At 40.1% G+C, this 18,729-nt stretch overlaps 1 protein-coding gene across 1 annotated transcript; it reads left to right on the forward strand.

Annotated features, from left to right (window-relative positions):
• The first annotated feature begins 9,605 nt into the window (after nt 1–9,605).
• On the forward strand, nt 9,606–12,199 carry arf6b (ADP-ribosylation factor 6b). The gene is made up of 2 exons (XM_075447961.1): nt 9,606–9,705; nt 9,950–12,199. The coding sequence occupies exon 2, from the start codon at nt 10,619–10,621 to the stop codon at nt 11,144–11,146; it is 528 nt and encodes a 175-aa protein (XP_075304076.1). The 5' UTR covers nt 9,606–9,705; nt 9,950–10,618; the 3' UTR covers nt 11,147–12,199.
• The last annotated feature ends 6,530 nt before the right edge of the window (nt 12,200–18,729 follow it).

Genomic DNA, 18,729 nt, shown 5'->3' on the forward strand with positions numbered 1-18,729 from the left:
GAATAATCATTGAAAAAAATCATTTTGGCTCTTCTTGCATCTTTTTGGGTGGGAATAAACCAATATTTTTGGAATTGGGCTATTTTTGATCATTTTAGGCAATGTTGCATATTTGCAACTGTGGGTGCTACATGGTTAATAATACTTGAGTCCAAAAATTGTTTAAGACCTTTAACATTACCATCAGGATCGTCCACTGTTCGCAGCGCACAGGAGCGAAAAACCCGCTGGCTGCTACTTCTGTAACTCATGTTCTTATTCAGGGGAAAATTCTCCTATGGCCCCATCCTCACTTGGCGACCGACCACTTAATTACTCTTTCAGTGCTTAAGGTCCTGCTCTGAACAGCTGGTTCACACCAATGGCAATGGACAGGGTCTATGATTGATTATGACTGGTAACTTGTAAACTTAAAATGATTAAGCAACAACATTAATTGAAAGAGGAATGAACCAAATAATTAAACAAAAGGCTTTTTGGAAAATAAAAACAAAACCAATACATTAACAACCCAACAACCCTGATTGTGGATCGTCACAAAACACAAAACAATACACAACATTTAACCGTGACATGTGTATGACCATTTCTTTTAAGTGAAAATCTGCGATGACCATGCGCCGAGTCGTGTAGTGCAGCTCTGTTTCTTCTGGTCCAATCCTGTCACTGCTTGGTGTTTGGTTCTCCTTCTGGCTGAACCTCAGTTCAGCAGTCTGATCCGGAGCTAACTTGGAAGGAGAGGTTACGAGCACTTCACTTCCATGAAGGGGTCTTTACCACCCCTTATCCCTAACTAATCTTCTTTTAGGACAATTCAGGAGAGAATTCAGATATGTTTTGTTGACAGTGGTTGAAGATTGTGTGCTTGTTCAACCATCATCTTGGCATGATGGGCACAGCCTTCCAGAATTTCAGATGGACACCTTGTCCGTTGCTTGGCTGTGAGTCCTGTAGTGGTTCTGCTGCTGATGCAGTTAGTCTAACCTGTGGATGAATGTTAGCAGGAAAGAGAACCGAGCAGCACAACAATGCAACATGTCATCTTCCCAATGTTCTACATTCAGGAATTGCCTTTTAACAGGTTCAATCCTAGTATTCATTGGTCGACCAATTAAGTTTTCACACGAACCCCCCCAAAAAAAATAAAGCAACTGGCCAGTTGGTATGAACTGTGTTTTAGGACAATACAAAAGTAGTCACCAATCTGCTATAAAGCATTGATTAGAAATGCAATAACATCAACTTATTTTGCTGTGGAAAAAACTTCAAACCATTGATAGAACACATCAGCACAGAGACAAACACACGAAAAAACAGAAGAAAGACGAAGACTCACACAGAATTTTTGGGAAACGCGAGACGTTTTAGTAAACCATGATTAATTATTGTATCATCCACCCCCCTGACGTGACTTAGTTCGGTCCGTATGTTAATTGCCGAACTCCTCCACTGCAGTTTCTGCTCCTGTGTTGCTCTCTGCTGCAGGACAGAAATGTTTGTGGTCAGATTTTATTTTTGGGAGCAGCACAGCATCAAGCAAGCAGCCATTTCTTCTCAATGAGTAACTAATAAACCTGTTGTTATAAATTGGCTTTATTCTTAGACTTTATGTATTCATATTCTGTAGTTCACTAAATAATCTATGTTCCTAGTCTGTACGTTTACACTCTGCTCATACAAACGAAATGTATGTCAGATAGGTCTGGTATAGTAGATACACGCCTGAAACAACACTCACACACACACATTGTTTATCACATCCAAAGAACACGACAAAGACGGTGGATGGCCTGCTCATATCACTAGCAAATGTCCAATTATACTTTGTCGAGTGTAAGTACAACCTCTGTGAGATAAAGGTGGACATAAATATGAAATGTGTCCGGATATCGGGGCTCTCTCTGATGGAGGTCCTGCGAGGGCTCTGTCTCTCCGAGTTCAGCACGGCTAAACTTCACATGTGACCACCAATAAATACTTTGTTTAACTTAAGATTTCTCCAGCTTGTTCTTGGGCTTCCAATAAAAGAATCGGGCTAACACTGTTTAGGATAAATATTGTCTGCCCTCTCTTAATTCAGCTCAGAGAGTTTAGATAAAAGTTCGGCATTATCTGCTTAATTCTCACTTGTTACTTAATACCAAATTTGATTCTTACCAGTGGCTGTGTTTCGTGATGCTGAGCCATCCACAAACAGTTCAGTATCAGCATTAAGTTTTTCTTTTTTCCTTTATCCACTTGAATCAGAAACACTTCATGTGGTCCCAACAGTGTGACATCAGAGCTGTTTCCAACATCACGTGATACAAAAACATTTTTCCATACAGATTAGAATTAAACCCAAGGTTTATTTTATTTGTTTATTTATATTTGAAGAGAGCCTTGTGGCCTTGTGCTGCTAACCTTTTCCTTAGCAGTGCCACAGCATCGTGCTTGTGTTGTCAGACATCAGATCTTTGGTTGGAGATTGATCACTGTTACCTTGCATGCATGCTTTGAATTAAGGGCCCAGATCCGGTATACTATTCTCACTTTTCTTCTCAATATTGTTTTGTACTAATTTCCTTTGCTCTGCACAGTTTTGGAATGTTAGCCAAATTGTTCAGGATCCTTCTTGTTTTCCTTTGACATAAATGAGGCCTTTAATGGTGTAGTTCAGAGCTCTGTGCTTTACCTTCCTTAGAGCAGCTCTGCCTTCAGTATATTCTGTTTTACTTAAGTGCACCAGAAAAAACAACTTGGGTCATCTCTTATCGAACTTTTCTAATGAACTAAAACACATAAATAAAACTTTTCTCACAGAACATTCCATTCATCCCATTCACATCCTCCCACTTCTGCACCTCACACTCACTCTTCTTTCCGCCTATAAGAATATGTTTGAATCAGTGTATTTAGTTGGTGTTGGGTTTTGTGGGTGGGTTTGAAAACTGAAAACAATCTAAAAAAGATAAATAAATAATAATAAAACGAGTATAGGTCCTTTAAAGGATTCCCCTCAACTATGGTGCTGGCATGAGAATGTCGGCATTAACACTTTAATGTAAGAAACAACTCCTGGAACAGTTCATAGATCATATCAACATTGGCTCTCCAGGTTCCATTATTTCTCTCAGCCATGCCTTGACGTTGTGCTAGATGAACATCTGCTTACCTCTGTATGAATGCTAACAAACACTGAAAGTCTTCAGCCAGAAAAAAAGTCTGAAAAACTCTAAATAAGCAGAACATTGATGATCCAGAAAAAGTAAAAAGACACACTGTAAAACTTTAACATCTGGTAGCACCTTGGTAGGGAGAGCGTGAGGGTTTGGCATCCCTACACAATGTTCCTCCAACACTGAATACTCTCTAACCGGTCGGATTTCTTTATTTTATACCTGTTAATATTGGAGTGTCACACTCACTATGAGCTTTAACCAATAACTCTGCTTGAATTAATCCAAGCTAATTAAATTCAGTTTCATCTATATAGCTCCAAATCCCAACAAAAATCATCTCAAGGCACTTGGTCCCTCAACAATTTTACCTTCTTTGTTTTCTGGCTAATTTGGAAAAATGTGGAATTCTTTTTAACTCTATTATTTTACTCTTGGTAAGCAGAGTTTTATTTTGGACCATGAGTTGTTTGGTACATGTGTGTTAGCTTCTCCTTCAACACACCACTTTTTACCTGATTTTATCTGATTTATGGTGTGTTCTTTGATATGTTATTATCAGCCTGTGGTTTTGCTACCATTGATGCATCAACAGGATTCTGATCATTGTTGCATCTTGTGACAGCACTGATAAACAATTTAACTTCTGAAGCAGTTTGTATAAATTGTGACTTTCAATCGGAAACATTTGTTTTTCCTGTTTGCTTGAATATTGGAAGCTTTATTTTAATAGTTTATCAAAATATACACCCTGGGGAGAACACCAGATTTTTATTTCTAATTTTATCTTATAAAAAACATCTCGCTATGATAAATTGTTGGGTGTCTAATTGGAACAAATATTTGTATTTTAATTTCCATTCTAATGTCAAGGCTGATATAGATGTCACCCCCCTGATCACTTGTTTTCACTTTCTTCATTTTCGCGTGATGTTTATGTTCGGATTCACAGTCTGGCTCTCCCTCTGAGGCCTTTGTTCTGCTTGCAATGATCCCAGATTATTATTATTAGTATAATTGGCCATTTATTAGTGACATGAGCAGGCCATCCACCGTCTTCGCCATGTTCTTTGGATGTGATAAACAACGTGTGAGTGTTGTTTTAGGCATGTAGCTACTGTACCAGTCCTATCTGACCTAGGGACCTAATAGAGACGCTTTATCTGACCCACTTATTTAGTCTCGCTATGCTGTCTTAGAGTCTTGGACCATTTAAGGTCATATATTGTGTAGTATGAGCAGAGTGGAAAAGTACAAAATAGGAACATGGCCTATTTACAAAAATACAGAATATGGATACATAATGTCTAAGAACCAAGCCAATCATAACAATTTTCCCCCTTTTGGCATGATTTTATCATGTCAAATAAATGAGGTAGAAATGTTATATTCTGTATTGTGTCACACCTGTTAACGGCAGCCAATTAAGCAGGCCCCCAAACTGCAAGTGGCCACTTACTTTAAGGTGCAGCACAACCAGATAGGAGATCTTTGTTATCCCCCTTTTGATATAACTTCATTATGTGAGCTTTTATGTGTAAGCTGTTCTTCTTTGCATTTATCAGCAGCAAGCAAGTCATCATTGCACATGCATGTGGAAATAGTAAAACAATTCTATTGCGTAAGCAAAACCTTCTACACAGGAGTGTTTATCATGATGCTAGGAACAGAACCTTTCCTAGAATAGTCCAACCTTCATTACTCAACTGAGCATAACTCTGCAATGAGCACATTTCTTAAAAAGCTAATAAGTATCACGCCTCTACGTATATGCAAGGACTATATGTATAAATGTTTTAATATTTAATATCTTAATTAAAATATCGGCCTGCAATGCTACATCTGATAGAGTGTATATTTCTTAATATAAAATCAATATTCAATATGTGTCTATGCATGAAATCTGCACGGTATCTTTTAACTTATCTTGACTGTTGCTTGTTTTTAAATTCATTCAAATGATTTTATTTGATTCTCTTTATATTCTTTTATGTATTTTTAATGCTTCTTCCACTCCCTGCTGCAATGCTATTTTATGTAAAGCACTTTGAATTGTTTGTACATGAAATGTGCTATACAAATAAATTTGATTTGATTTGATTTATTCTACTTTACTACTTGTTGTTGTAGTTGAAGTAAACTCGTAAAATTTGATTTACTAAATTAAGTTAAATGTTGAATCTGTCACAGATGGATTAATCTCCCTTTCTCAATCAGAGCAGCTCAGACGTCTAATTATTTAAAAGTGGCATCTCTTTAACTGTGAACTGTGGTTTTTTTTTTTTTTTTTTTCACTAATTTTATTCATTGTCTACTGTTTAATTGAGTTAATATTTAATTGCAGGCTTAGAAGCTGCTAATAGTATTAATATATTATTAATCTTATACGGCTCTCTGGTCACTGTGGCTGTTTTTAAATGCACCATAAAAACTTCGTCCCTGATGGGAGATAAGGCTTCGACGATCTGCCTCCATCTGGACCTGTCTTGAGCAGTATGCTGTGCCTCGCCCCAGGTTAGATTCATCTCCTTTAGCTCAGCTGTCACCGTACACCGCCAGTGGTTTAATAAGATCAAATATAAATATTGATGATAAATATTAACTCAGAATTGGTGAAAACATCTCTCTTTACAGGTTGTCAACAGATTTATTGACATCATTATTTAAGCTGTTAAAGATCTGACAATTAAATGTTATGCTGTAATTAATATAAATGCTGTAATCTCTGATGAGTATTATATCAGTTCCTCTAAGATTAGGAAAGTTAATCAATTAGCTGTAATGAAAGCAAACAATGAGTTAAATTCTACATTTTCTGCTCATGTTTCTGGTAAAACTTGTGATGTTGCAAGAGAGCTAACCTCAAATTTAGAAACCCTATCAGCCTAAGTTGGTGATTAAACACCATCTGCACCTGAATGTTAGAATAAAAGGTGATCTCACTGAGCAACAAGCAGTGGAGAAATATTTAGATTAGCTAAATTTGAAGTCATGTTAATATGATCTCTAAAACAATAAAGGCTAACCTTTCCTGCTTTAAGATGATAACTGTTTGACATCTGACTGTCTGATCTTGCTGTTAAATCCTGATATTTCACATATGTCACATGGTTTAACGGTCTGGTCTCTGACCTGCTTCAGGATGTAATTATGAAGTCTCAGTTTGTGAAACATCTTTTCTTTAAACAGTTTTCCAATGAAAGGAGCAAAGATTTTAAATGCTCTGCTTGTTTATCTGAAATCTTCTGAATGTTAACTCTTTAAGAGAGCCGTTAAATCTTAATTTAGCAACAAACTTACTAATTACTAAAAAATAAATTACTAACGTACTAATGTCTAGTTTTAAACATTGTGTTCTTAAAGGGATATGCCACCCCCAGGCCAAATTAAGTGTATCCCTGCATTCCCGAGACATAAATAAGTGTGTGGTGGGAGCGTTCAATCATCAGCATCCGTCTACTCCTTGACTAGTGAAAATAATTTCCACATATAATTAATAACTAGCATGTGCCTTGACCCATAGGTTATCACCCTTCTGTGCACTAAAGGTTGGCCATTGGCACCAAGACATCACCATGAGCAGATGTTTTATGTCCTCTGACTACACCCTCCCACACCACTAACATGACAACAGGACAATAAAGAGGCTTTATTAGGATACGTTTTTGTTTTAAAATGTGCATGTATGTATTTAAAATCTTGAATACCTTTGTATGCTCTGCTCTGCTAGGCTCAGTAGCACCACTGCAGGCTATGAATCTGGTTTGAGCAACGATCTTAAGGCCTATAAGTTTGACAAATAAGAAACTAAGGGTAACACACACTTTTGGTGCTCGGAAGGCTTTACTTTGTGTGATTTTGTTAAAAATCTATTCCTGAAACCCATCATGGGACTCTTACATGAGTTAAGAGGAAGAGACCAACATAATTCCCAGAAGTATGTCTGAGCTTTTTTTTCAAACTTATTTCTAGCCATGTGCTTTCAGCAGAAAACATTTGAGGCAAATCTTTCCCATCAAACATTGCACCCTAAATAAGTGCAAAGTAAAATACTAAGAATGAAAGAGCAGGGCTACATTAGAGCCCTTCCTGTTGTGTAAGTGTGAGATGTTTTTCACATCAAATATATGTCTTTACTACCATAAATTCAAATACTTTGCAAATGAATGCACAGTAAGTGTTTCAGACTTTTTTTTTTCTTTAGCACAAGTTTCTTGTGTTTACCTTAAATGTTCTTATTACAGATTTTCAGTAGATTTTGTTGTGGGTTTTCAGGTTTTTTGCAAGCGTTTGTCCAAGATGTTCGTAGAGGACAAAGAAGTGTGAGCTGGTGGGTTTATAAGCTGACTGGGGAAATATAGGCTCTATGATGTTCCCTGTCCAAAATGTTTGATCAAAGTGAAATAAATGAGAGTACTTTTCACTCATCAGAATTCTGAAAAGGTTCACCAGATGGACAGGAAAGATTAAAGTCGTTAGGCCAGATACATTTATTCATGTGTGTCTGATACTTACCAACTGTGCAAAGGAGGTTTGGGAACTGATAAGAAATATGTAGCGTCCGATAATTACCAGCTGTGTAGGGGAGTTTCAGGCTAAAACAAAGCATCTTGAGAATAACACAGAATCATCCCAGTTAGTGTGTTCAGAAGAGGCACAACAGACGTACACACCATATCCGGGCTTTGTCTACTTAATGAGAGAAGCACCCACAGAGAGACAGAGATTACACAGACATTTGGGCTATGAGGATCTCTCCAGACTTGATGCATCATTCTGTAATTCTGATACGGACCTGGTTGACAATAAAGGTTTCTGTGTTCGACCTAGTCTGTGTCAGCAGAGTTCTTCCTGCACCATCTATACATAGGCTATTTGAAGGCGACCATCCCTGATACACCACTGTTGCAAAGATGATAAGAATCACAAAGGATAATACTGACATATGCATTATCTAGTAAAGTAACCTGTTACTTTGTAGAGGACTGAGGTTATCACACCAGTAGGCCTGCATGCATAATAACACGGCATGAAATGCTTGGGCATATGAATGTGGAACAGTTTTAGAGCTTTAAATTTGACGTGTATGAAACGTGATATTTCCAAAAATGCTAATTTACCTTATTCATCATATGATGGATGTGTGTGTTTCGGTTGTGTTGAATTGTTGCTAAATATTTCTTCTGTCACTATAAGGTTTTGGGTTTAATATCAAAGCCTCTGTAGGGCACATACAGCAAACCACTCTGCGTCTTCTCTGCCCATCTCAGTCAGTCTGGAAAATCCTGGAAAAATTTAGTGGCAAGCCAGGTGTTACTTCCTTTTTTTTTTTGTTGGGGGGGGGGCCTTTGGGAGGTCCTATTTTTCCTTTTCCACGAAAAAAAAATGGCCGTTTATAAGTTCCTACTGCTTCAAAAACTTGATTTTTTTCCTTCTTTATTTTTCTTGATAAAAAAAGAAAAAAACTTTAACTTCAGAGCTGTGGGAGACAGCACACAAACACTCCTCTGCAACAGAGAGGTTTCAAGGCGGACAAAAGAGAAAACTACAGCCCTCCTCAAGTAGGACTTAATGACTTTTGCCACAAGGGGGTGATGCTAGTCTTTACACACAATCCATTAGAACACTTGAATATGAATATTTAAAAAATGAAGACATTACCCTCCTTATGTTAGTTATCGGTGTACGTGAACAATAAAGTAGCTCCACACACTGGACGATTTTGAGATAATTCCCTTTTATATGTGATATTTTTTATAATATTTCTAATGGAAAGAAATATATGAACACTTAAAATATTGAGGCGCTAACAATATTTTGGCCAGATGAAATATTTGCAAAATGTTTGCAGAATGAATAAAACAAACAAACAAAAAAAAAATTATTTGCATCTCAAAGTTAATATTCAGATGAATAAACAAAAATGCTTGAATAAAAGAAAATATTCAAGAATCATAAACCCATCTGAGCAAACACATTTAGGGCCTCGGTGGAAACTGGGGGACGAAAGTAGCTGAGCACCACTTGGGTATCTCAACAATAGGCTATGGGGCCCCGATGACACACATCTGGGGCCACATCTGCCCTTTGGCTGGGTTGCATTGTGATTGTAAACACTTTCCAAACTTTCTTCCTTATTTATCACCCATTTATCACGTTTTTTGTTGGAAGATTTGATGTCATTCGTAGCTGGCATATTTGACATTTTATCCCTCAAAACAGGGAGAAGATTGAACGTGTAATACAAAAAAAAAACGTTAAAAATTTAGAAAATAACAATATAAAATCCAATACTGTAAATTAAATATATATATATATATATATATATATATATTCATGAAGCTACATGTCAGTGAGGGTGTTTGTCCTGATGCTCCAGACAGTCAGACGAACTAGGCGGTATTAGCTGAATGAAGGAGACGGGAGGAAGTGGCTGTTAATGCAGTTCCACACCTTTCCGGTGTAGCTGCACTGCGACCAGCTTTCAGTTAAGGGAGGAAGACGGGAGCTGAGTAAATTTACTAGTGTCCAGAGAGGGAGACAAAAGGTAGATAACTTGTATTTTAGCAGACTGTTTAACTCATTAACGCTGCCGTGAACCATTTTGTTATTTCCTGTTATATTTGATGTCCTGATCGGATTAGTTTACTGCAGCTAACTACCGTTGGCTAGTTAGCTTAGCTCGCTAGGCTGCAAGCTAGCTAATGCTGGCTTACAAACCGTCTTTTACAGCCACGAGCGGTAGCTCGCCGATTTTCAATGTCTGACCCTCCGTCTGAATCTCTTCTCAGGGCGACCAGAGTTTCATGAGTGGATACCATTGTGTCGCTGAGTCGACGGGATTTTTCTCTCGAAGTCGTCCCTTTCGCCACGGTGAGCTCGCCTGGTGCGACGCTCCTTGGAGAAGCCGCAGAAAGCTGCTTTTTCTCCTCAGACAGCAGTGAAGAAAGCAAGGGCGCAGCCGGCGAGGAGGACCGCCACACGCTAACACCAGAAGAAATTTCAGTGAAAGTATCGTGGCTGCTTGGGGGATCCTGTGTACACACAAGCCGTGTATGCGCTCAGCTGCCTGATCGACACAGTCTGTACTTCTCACATAGCTTTGTGTTTAGCTCAGCTGAACAATGAATGTCCAGCAACAACTGCTGCCAAGTTCCTAGTCCAACAGTGTCATGTTGTGTGTAGGCCCTGAATACATCGTGATACTCTGAACATAAATGTCACTGCACTCAGAAGGACCCTGGCAGACTTTTAAGTGAACCCCCCCAAAGTGCTGTTTGTTAGCTTTAAACATGTGTGTGCATTTTTGACTCCCCCCACCTACATATCATCTTCTCTGAGTCATGTTCTCATCACTAAGCCTTTACTAAACCTGAAGTGACGTTGTTTGTGGAAAATCAGTAACGCAGTATAAGAAACTTTTCTTGTAGAAACAAAGTATTTATGCTCAAGGGTTCAAGATGGGGAAAATGCTCTCGAAAATCTTTGGCAACAAGGAGATGAGAATATTGATGCTTGGACTCGATGCCGCTGGAAAGACGACAATCCTTTACAAACTCAAACTGGGACAGTCTGTGACCACAATCCCCACAGTTGGCTTCAATGTGGAAACGGTCACATACAAAAACGTCAAGTTCAACGTGTGGGATGTCGGAGGCCAGGACAAGATACGTCCTCTGTGGCGACACTACTACACAGGCACCCAGGGCTTAATTTTCGTGGTGGATTGTGCGGACAGGGATCGCATCGACGAGGCAAGGCAGGAACTTCACCGCATCATTAATGACCGGGAGATGAGGGATGCCATCATCTTGATTTTTGCCAATAAGCAAGATCTTCCGGATGCCATGAAGCCACATGAAATCCAAGAGAAGCTCGGATTGACCCGCATCAGAGATAGGAATTGGTATGTTCAGCCCTCCTGTGCTACCACAGGTGATGGACTGTATGAGGGTCTGACATGGCTAACCTCAAATTACAAATCTTAATGATTAAGTGCTGACTGTTTTAGGTCAAAACTACAATAAAGTTGCAAGTAACAAATAACTTCTCAAAATGAGTATGTTTAAGAAACTTTGATTATCTCCCATTTATTTTTACTACTACGTTTGCCCCACGACTAATTTCTCTTTGACTGGGTTTGCTTGTGCTCTGTAGCAGGCTTGTATCACTTTCCTTATTGTTGGGGTTTGCTTCAATAATTAAATGAATTGGTCCGAAGGTTGAAGCCACAGAGATCACCATCTTTGCCTATTCTTTTCGCTGTTTTATATAGTTTTTCTAATGAAGTTTTTGTCTTCATTCTTGGACTAAAGCTTGTTTCGAGGTTCTTCATTCTCTGTTGCATTGAACTTAATCTCCCCCCCCCCTTTTTTTCCCTTCCCTTTGAAGGTGAGCTCTTTAATGTCATGTAGCCTACTTGAAGGACTTAGACATCTATGTCAACGCAGTACTGTGATGAAAAGTATTCTTCTCAGTGGTATTGAGAAAGCGGGGGTAAAAATGCAAGGATTAAAAAAAATAATAATAATAATTAGGCACTGCTTACATTTCATAGTCATCGAAAGGAAAAAAGATGAATCCAACACATTTTGTTTCCCCCTCCGATACCCTCATGTGGGCTATATAGTTAATTGATTGACCTTTTGTGTCACGTCTATCTAATTGTGCTGAGTATTCAACAAATAGGCCTCCAGTAACTCAGAAACACGCTTGTCGGGATGCATTTATAATTTTGGATAACACGTAGCCAGTTGACACAATCTTTCCAAAGGAATGTCATTCAGCTATGAGCTCTCAATCTGATACCACAGTTGATTAGTCTCAGTATTGGGACATTATATGATAGCCTATATCTGTAGCATGAGTACGTAAGTACATTAACCCTACATCAGAGTCCATCTGTCGTGCAGTCAGAGGGAGCTGTGTGCTGGTGAGATGTTTAATGACACCCTGTGGTGCAGCTCTTACTCCTCTTTTGACTGGGGGAACTATGTACAGAACAATGTCATTGTAATGTCTTATTAAAAAAGTGATTTTAAGTCTTATGTCTCTTTTTTAATTTTTTTTAATTAAAGCCCGTTGACTTGTGAAAGATGAAAAACTTGGTGGTGGCAGGGATTATTAAGCCGTCCGTACGGCGATTCTTAAGAAGCACAAACTTTTAGTTTAGAAGTAGATGTGTTAAGTTTCAAAATACCCCCCCCCCCCGGCCGGTTCGACCGCTATTTGGCAGATTATTCATGAATGGCTCTACGTCTGTGCTCAGACTAAAAGCTTCTGGCCTCAGTTCCCTTGCCAGTGAACCGAGAGAATGTAAAAAACAGGAAGTTCAACTGCTGGCTTTGAAACAACGGCGGAGCCACGTGATGGTTCGCATGAGAGTTGGAGGGTTTGCTCAGATATACAGCTGAGTTGTGGATTCTTTCTGAGGGTTACATGTCAGCTGTGAACCATAGATGAGTCGATGTGACTTCCTGAGTTTGCCTTCACTTGGGGCAGGCTTTAAAAATCAGAGAGAAACGGTGTTCTAGCTGCTGGGTAGAAAAAAACTAATAATCGCCTGTTGAAAGCAGTCACGATGGAACCACTTCTTCCACTTTTTCTTAACAAGGACACTACTATGAGTTCTATAAATAGGAAAAGACTGACTTCATTAAACTTCTTAAAGATGAATTTCTCGCTAGTTTTGACAAGCAAAGGGTTCTTTGTACTGCAGACGTAAGAGATATCTCGGTAAAGTATCCTGTTAAAGTTCTGCTGAATTTTTCAGTTTAACACAGATAAAGTGAAGCAACATTAGTTTTCATTAGGGCTGAATGGCAAGGGGGTGTTTTATGCCAGAGTGAAGGGTTGATGGTCCCAAATGATCTGACGGCAGTGTTTAAAGTTTCAAAAGATTAGTTAAAATTATTCGGCCAGCTTTACCGAACACCTGTCTTTTTCCATAGTTTCATCCATCCACAACTAACACTTTGTAATGCGAAACAATGTGAGAGGCAGAGGCAATTCAGAGGCAGGCGGTTTGCCTGTCGTTAGATTCCTCTGCATCCACAGACATTTGAGCATTTCTCCATGGTGGGGTTTGTTGTGTGGGAAATCTGGTGCTTTAGCAAGTTACTCCAGAGGCCTCAGGATGTTTGTTTAAGCACTGCAGAGGTTACCGTCAGACAGGTCACGTGACAGAAAGATATGACTCAGCTTCTTGAGATGTTTCACACTACTCGCGTACATAACGACGAAGTCAAATCCTGACTAAAAAGAGCAGCGTTAATGAGAATGACCCTTTACAAAATCTACAAGTTGAGAAAGTTTCCGAGCGGCAGATGGTTATTTGTTAATACTTGCTCTCATGGATAGCTTGGTCAAGGGCCTCCATTAGATGCTGATGGCAGCTTAATTGGCTGGAATGACCGCTTTGGTTCCCACCACTTCATTACAACCATATGATCCTCACAGCTTTATTGGCAACATTCATGCCCCCAGGGCCACGGACAGAGACTGTAAGCAAGTTTTAATGACCTCCCCTCTGTAAAGATGAGACCTCCTGGCCCTTTAGTCAACTCTCAATGCTCAGCTGGAATTCCTTGCACTTCCTTAGAGGAAAGGTTACGAATGGGTCTCAGGTCATAGAAGGAAGCTCAGTAATTTGGGCTTTGTGTAATGACCCTCATTCCTCTTGTTTATGAATTGTTAGGAGGCCGGTCAGGTTTCCCAAAAAGCTGGATTTAGTAAGATTGTCTTTAGTATAGCGATAGAACAGGTTCTAGATATTGCCACATGATGTATTGGCGTCATAATTCACAACATATGAAGGGCTTAATCATTCGCACTGGTTTGCTTAAGACTGTGTGTGACTGACTTGTCTTAGGTGGCCAGAAAGCTTGTTTGTTGGGGCTGTTCCTATGACAGCAGCCTGATGGGATATCTGCCAGTGTGGCCTGGTGTTTTTGGTATCACATAGGTGGCTGAGACTGTGCTTCTGTAAGTTTCCACTCAGTTCCTCTATTCTCCATGAAAAGGGGAAAGCTGTCAGAAGAGACCCCTCTCTCTCTGAGTCAAGTTCTGCATTATCAGAACGAATATTTTCCACTTATTCTCCAACGATGACTCATTACTCATTACTCAACTTCAGAGATAATAAAACAGCTCAGGAGCTGCTGTGGTGATGGCTGTTGAGCTGTACTCCTCCCATGCTTTTTACGAACCTAACCTGAATTATCTTTGTGGTTTTTCACGTGTGTGGCATGTCTTTCTCACTTCACTTCCTCTGAACTCCGGCTGCAGTGCATCATTTCTGCAGGTGGTACTAATATGATACTTATTTCTGACTCTGGGCCTTGAATGTAGTCACTGCTGGCTTAATTTTGGCCTACAATTTAGCAGCCACACCCATCTAGATAATCACTGTAGGATTTGTGATGCATGCAGACACAGATATTCTTGTCCACACAGCCAAACACCATTATTACTGCAGTTTATCTGCCAAATGTTAGGGGGGAAACACCTACTCTAAACCACAGTTCTTGCAGCCTGGTTGAGTGTCTGTTTATCCTCAAGGACACTAAAATTGTCTCTCTGGTTGTGAAGCTGCTCCCTCTATAGCGTCTTGGAGTGTGTGTTGTTGCTGATGAACTCATACAGAGCTCAGTGTAAAACAGGTACGGAAGTAGCTGAAAGTTGTTAGGTTTCCTGCTGAGGGTGAGGTTGAATGACACGGTAAACGCTGCCGTTAGATAGATGCACTCTTATTTCTGTACTGTGGGTGTAGCCTGGGTTTCTTTAGACTGCTGTTTTTTTTCTATGGTTTTGTAATGCTGGCTATAATTTGGTATATAGCCAAGTCAAATGAGGTTGAAAATGTGGTGCTATGAAATCCAAGGTGCACTGGGCAGTGGTCCAAAATGCATTCCATTCATATCTGCATCTGAAGGTTACCTGCTGTGGTGAAATGACAGATTCAAAGAACCAGAAGGTCGCTATGAAGTGTTGGCCTGACATATTTAATTTGTGTGCAACTTGATACACAAAGTGCTCATGCAGGCATGAACTGTATGATTTAAGCACAAACCGTGCCGTTTCACTGGCCTGTAAACGCTGATTTTTCTACCACCCAATTTAAAAGCTGCTACATTAGCTGTTAGTTAAATTCCATCATGTGAAAACAGAGTTCACATGGATCCTCCTGAGAACTGACAGATGTTTTATACAGCTGTGTGTGTGGGTGGGTGGGTAAGAGCGAACAAGTTTGTTTTTCCACGCATAAACAGTGTTTAGCTATAACACACTGAGAGTAAAGAGTATCGTAGCTGAGTGTTAACCATCTTGCATTCAGATTGGAGCTATACAGTATGGGGAACAGTATTAATAGTGCAGCAGCTTGCAGTCACTCGGCTCAGGAGGTATAGAAATATACAGTAGTAGCATCGGTTTCTGGAGCAAAATGACATCAGTTGGAAGTTTTTTTTAAATAATTTGTTTGTTGCAAACATTTGCCCAAGGCTCACAGGTACAGTACACAAAGCACTGACCTTTGCCCCAGAGCATTCGTTTTCCCAGTATCATTAAAAATTGATGTTAGCATCAAAGTGTGCAGCAATGTATGCTGGAGTAATTCACCCAGCAGAAGCACACACTAGCTTTCCCACAGTGACTGACAGGAGGATGAAGATCTATGCGAAACAAGCCCAAAAGCTTCAGTAGTTCGACCACCCTTACCAATTAGATCTGTGTCTCTGACAAGGTCGCTGGAATTACAGCTCAATCAGAGTATTGGGTGACACTGAATCTGGATTAAACAACGGTTTCTGCTTGGAAGAAATTCTCAGATCTGTGGCGAGTCAGGCGCTGCTGCTCACACATGATCTACAATCAGACTACTGAGAAGTTATGAGTCAGGGAAATGCTTCATGCTCACGCAGTTTTCCTTACTGTGCTGGGCCACCACACGTCCTAATCACGACAAACACGACAAACACGACACTCCTCTAGAATGCCGTGGGGACAGCATACATAGGAAGTGAAGGCTCCTCAACTCTCTTTGGTATTTACAGCAAGGAGTTTTGCTATTATATATTAAACATACACAGAGAATATGATAATGGTTTAAAACCTTCAACTGCACCCAAAGACTTTAAGGAGCAGTTTAGGTTTGTGTTGCTGGACTGTCAAATGTTATTACTTGAAACAATTGCAGGCACAGTCTTGATGTGATCGCACTGAAAGGACTGGAAGAAGGGGTAAGTGTGCACAATATTCTCACAGTGCTGGATTTGTGTGCCCTCTCAACTGCAGCACAGCTGTCTTAACAGCACCCCCGCTCTCCTCCCGATCCCCCTTGCAGGGGTGGGAGGGAGTCAGCATTGTGTATCTATAAGCTAGTTGTCCTACAGTGGTACACTGCCAATTCATGCCCTCAAATCAAATCCAGTCAACAAGAGCGGCACAAATTCTCAGCATCGTTGTGTCGGTCCCCTCATTCCAGATGGGGATAGAGACTGTGCTGAAAGATGACACAAGTCACATGCTCTATTTTGAAAGTGTGGTCTGTTGCCTCTTTGTGCAGCAGGAAGTTCAGTTTGCCATGTGAAAGAGAGAAAGGGAATATCTGTGTGGATGTGGCGAGGGGTGGGGGCACGTGTGCAGGACCAGAGGAGACACACATTTATCCAGCCTTCCTTCTATTTTTAATCATCCCAGTCTGATGTCTATTCTTGAGCCACTCCCAAATAGTGAGAAATGAGTCTTCCTTTCTGGAGCAGTGTCTCTTGGCTCCAGGCGGTGTAATGATGATGGTGACACAAAAGATCCTCTGTGTCACTTGGCTGTGATGCAGCAGAGTTGGGCACACCACACAGGCTGGTAGAGTCAGACTCTCTTCCACCCATCTGGTATGGAGAGGCGCTGCGCTGCTGCTACCCCACGTTACCTTGTTTTTATAGAAGACATGTGGATCACGGAGGCAATGCACATTCATTTTATACTCGCCAGTAAAACCACGACGTTGTATTATAATTTAAGAACAGACACGGTTCTAATCCACCCCAGAAATGTATTCAAGTAGTTTCTGAGGACTTGAACTGTATTGTTTTCTTTGCAGGTTTTCCACACAGGTAAGGAGTTACCCCTTTTAAGAGCACCATCTGTTGGCAGCAAATGCCCCCATTCTGTCTTGCTGCAGGCGGTACGTACACGAATAATCATGTAATGGTCACCAGAATCAGCTGTAATGTGCATATGATCACAAATTACACAGACACCACTGCTTCACTGTGGGCTGTCCTCATTTACAGCACGCCTCTTTTTATTCCCCTGTATGTTAGCCTAATTAGCCAACCAAGAACCACAAGAAGGCTGCAACTACACTCTTTTAATCGTTTCCGGTTCATATTTAAGGAGGACAGAAGGCCACAGAGACAGGAAGACAAATTCTAAGTTGTATGACTAGATTAGACAAAGAAATGTTGACACAGGGCAGTGAGGCTCCCCTCTAGTCCTCTAATCTCCCTTGTAACCCCCCCGGGTCCTGTCCCCATCACAACGGGAGACATGGATTTAATACCAGCTGCGAGTCAAATTAATTAGCTGGTCAAAGCCAAAGGAGACCTCAACCAAAGGTTAATTCTTACTGTAACGGTCCGGCTGCTCTAGACACAAGTGAGAGGGCAACAGAGGGCCACAGGGAGCAATTATTTTCAATGATCCGCTGCACTTATTCAAAGTAACTGTAAAAGATAGCAGTTTATTTCAGATCCTGTTGTTAGAGACTTAGTCATTGATAAAGGCCGACTGATTAGACCTAAACGCACCTCCAGCTTTCTCTTTATTTCAGACTTCTTGATTTCACTGTGTATTCAATGTTGGTTATCAATCAGATATTCTATTGGCCCGGGCTGGGTCTTATTTGTATGCGAATGTGTTTTCTGTTGGCTTAAATTAATGTTACATTTAAAGAAATTAAAAGATCTGTTGGCATTTTCAGTCACCTGTGTCTGCTTGAATAAAAAGAAAAAACTAATCATTAAATTCAGGAATATTGATGAATGTTCCCTACGAGACCTTCTTACCTATGATACTGTTATATATCTCAGTTAAGCCTGTTAGCTTTTCAATCAAGAGAAATGTCACTCAGAACATGAGGATCGTTTTCATTAATACATAATTAAACTTGACAAATACGGTTCAATATAGTGATTTTGGTATTCAATGGGACCTTAAAATCCCACAATGTCAACCTCAGCCATAACATTTTTATTTGGTCTGTACGTCAGAGGCCACCCTGCTCATTACACCACAGCTCTACTGTGTAAACAGAGAGCAGCATGAAAGGCTGTGAGGGGCCCCTGCATGCCTGTGGGACTATGGGGCGTACTTCATGGTTTTATGCTTTAAAAGGAGCCTTAATCTTTCACCTAATCTGGGACTTGGAGTGGAATTCCCCGCACATGGAGGACAAAAGCCAGCACACGGTGTGTTGGCCTTGGATTGTTTAAAAACCCTGTAAGCCACAAAAACAAATTAATTGAACCTTTTAATTAATTTTTTTGGAGCCTACTTGATGTAGGAAATAAAC

The sequence above is a fragment of the Odontesthes bonariensis genome, chromosome 17 (assembly GCF_027942865.1).
Source record: "Odontesthes bonariensis isolate fOdoBon6 chromosome 17, fOdoBon6.hap1, whole genome shotgun sequence".
NCBI lineage: Eukaryota > Metazoa > Chordata > Actinopteri > Atheriniformes > Atherinopsidae > Odontesthes > Odontesthes bonariensis.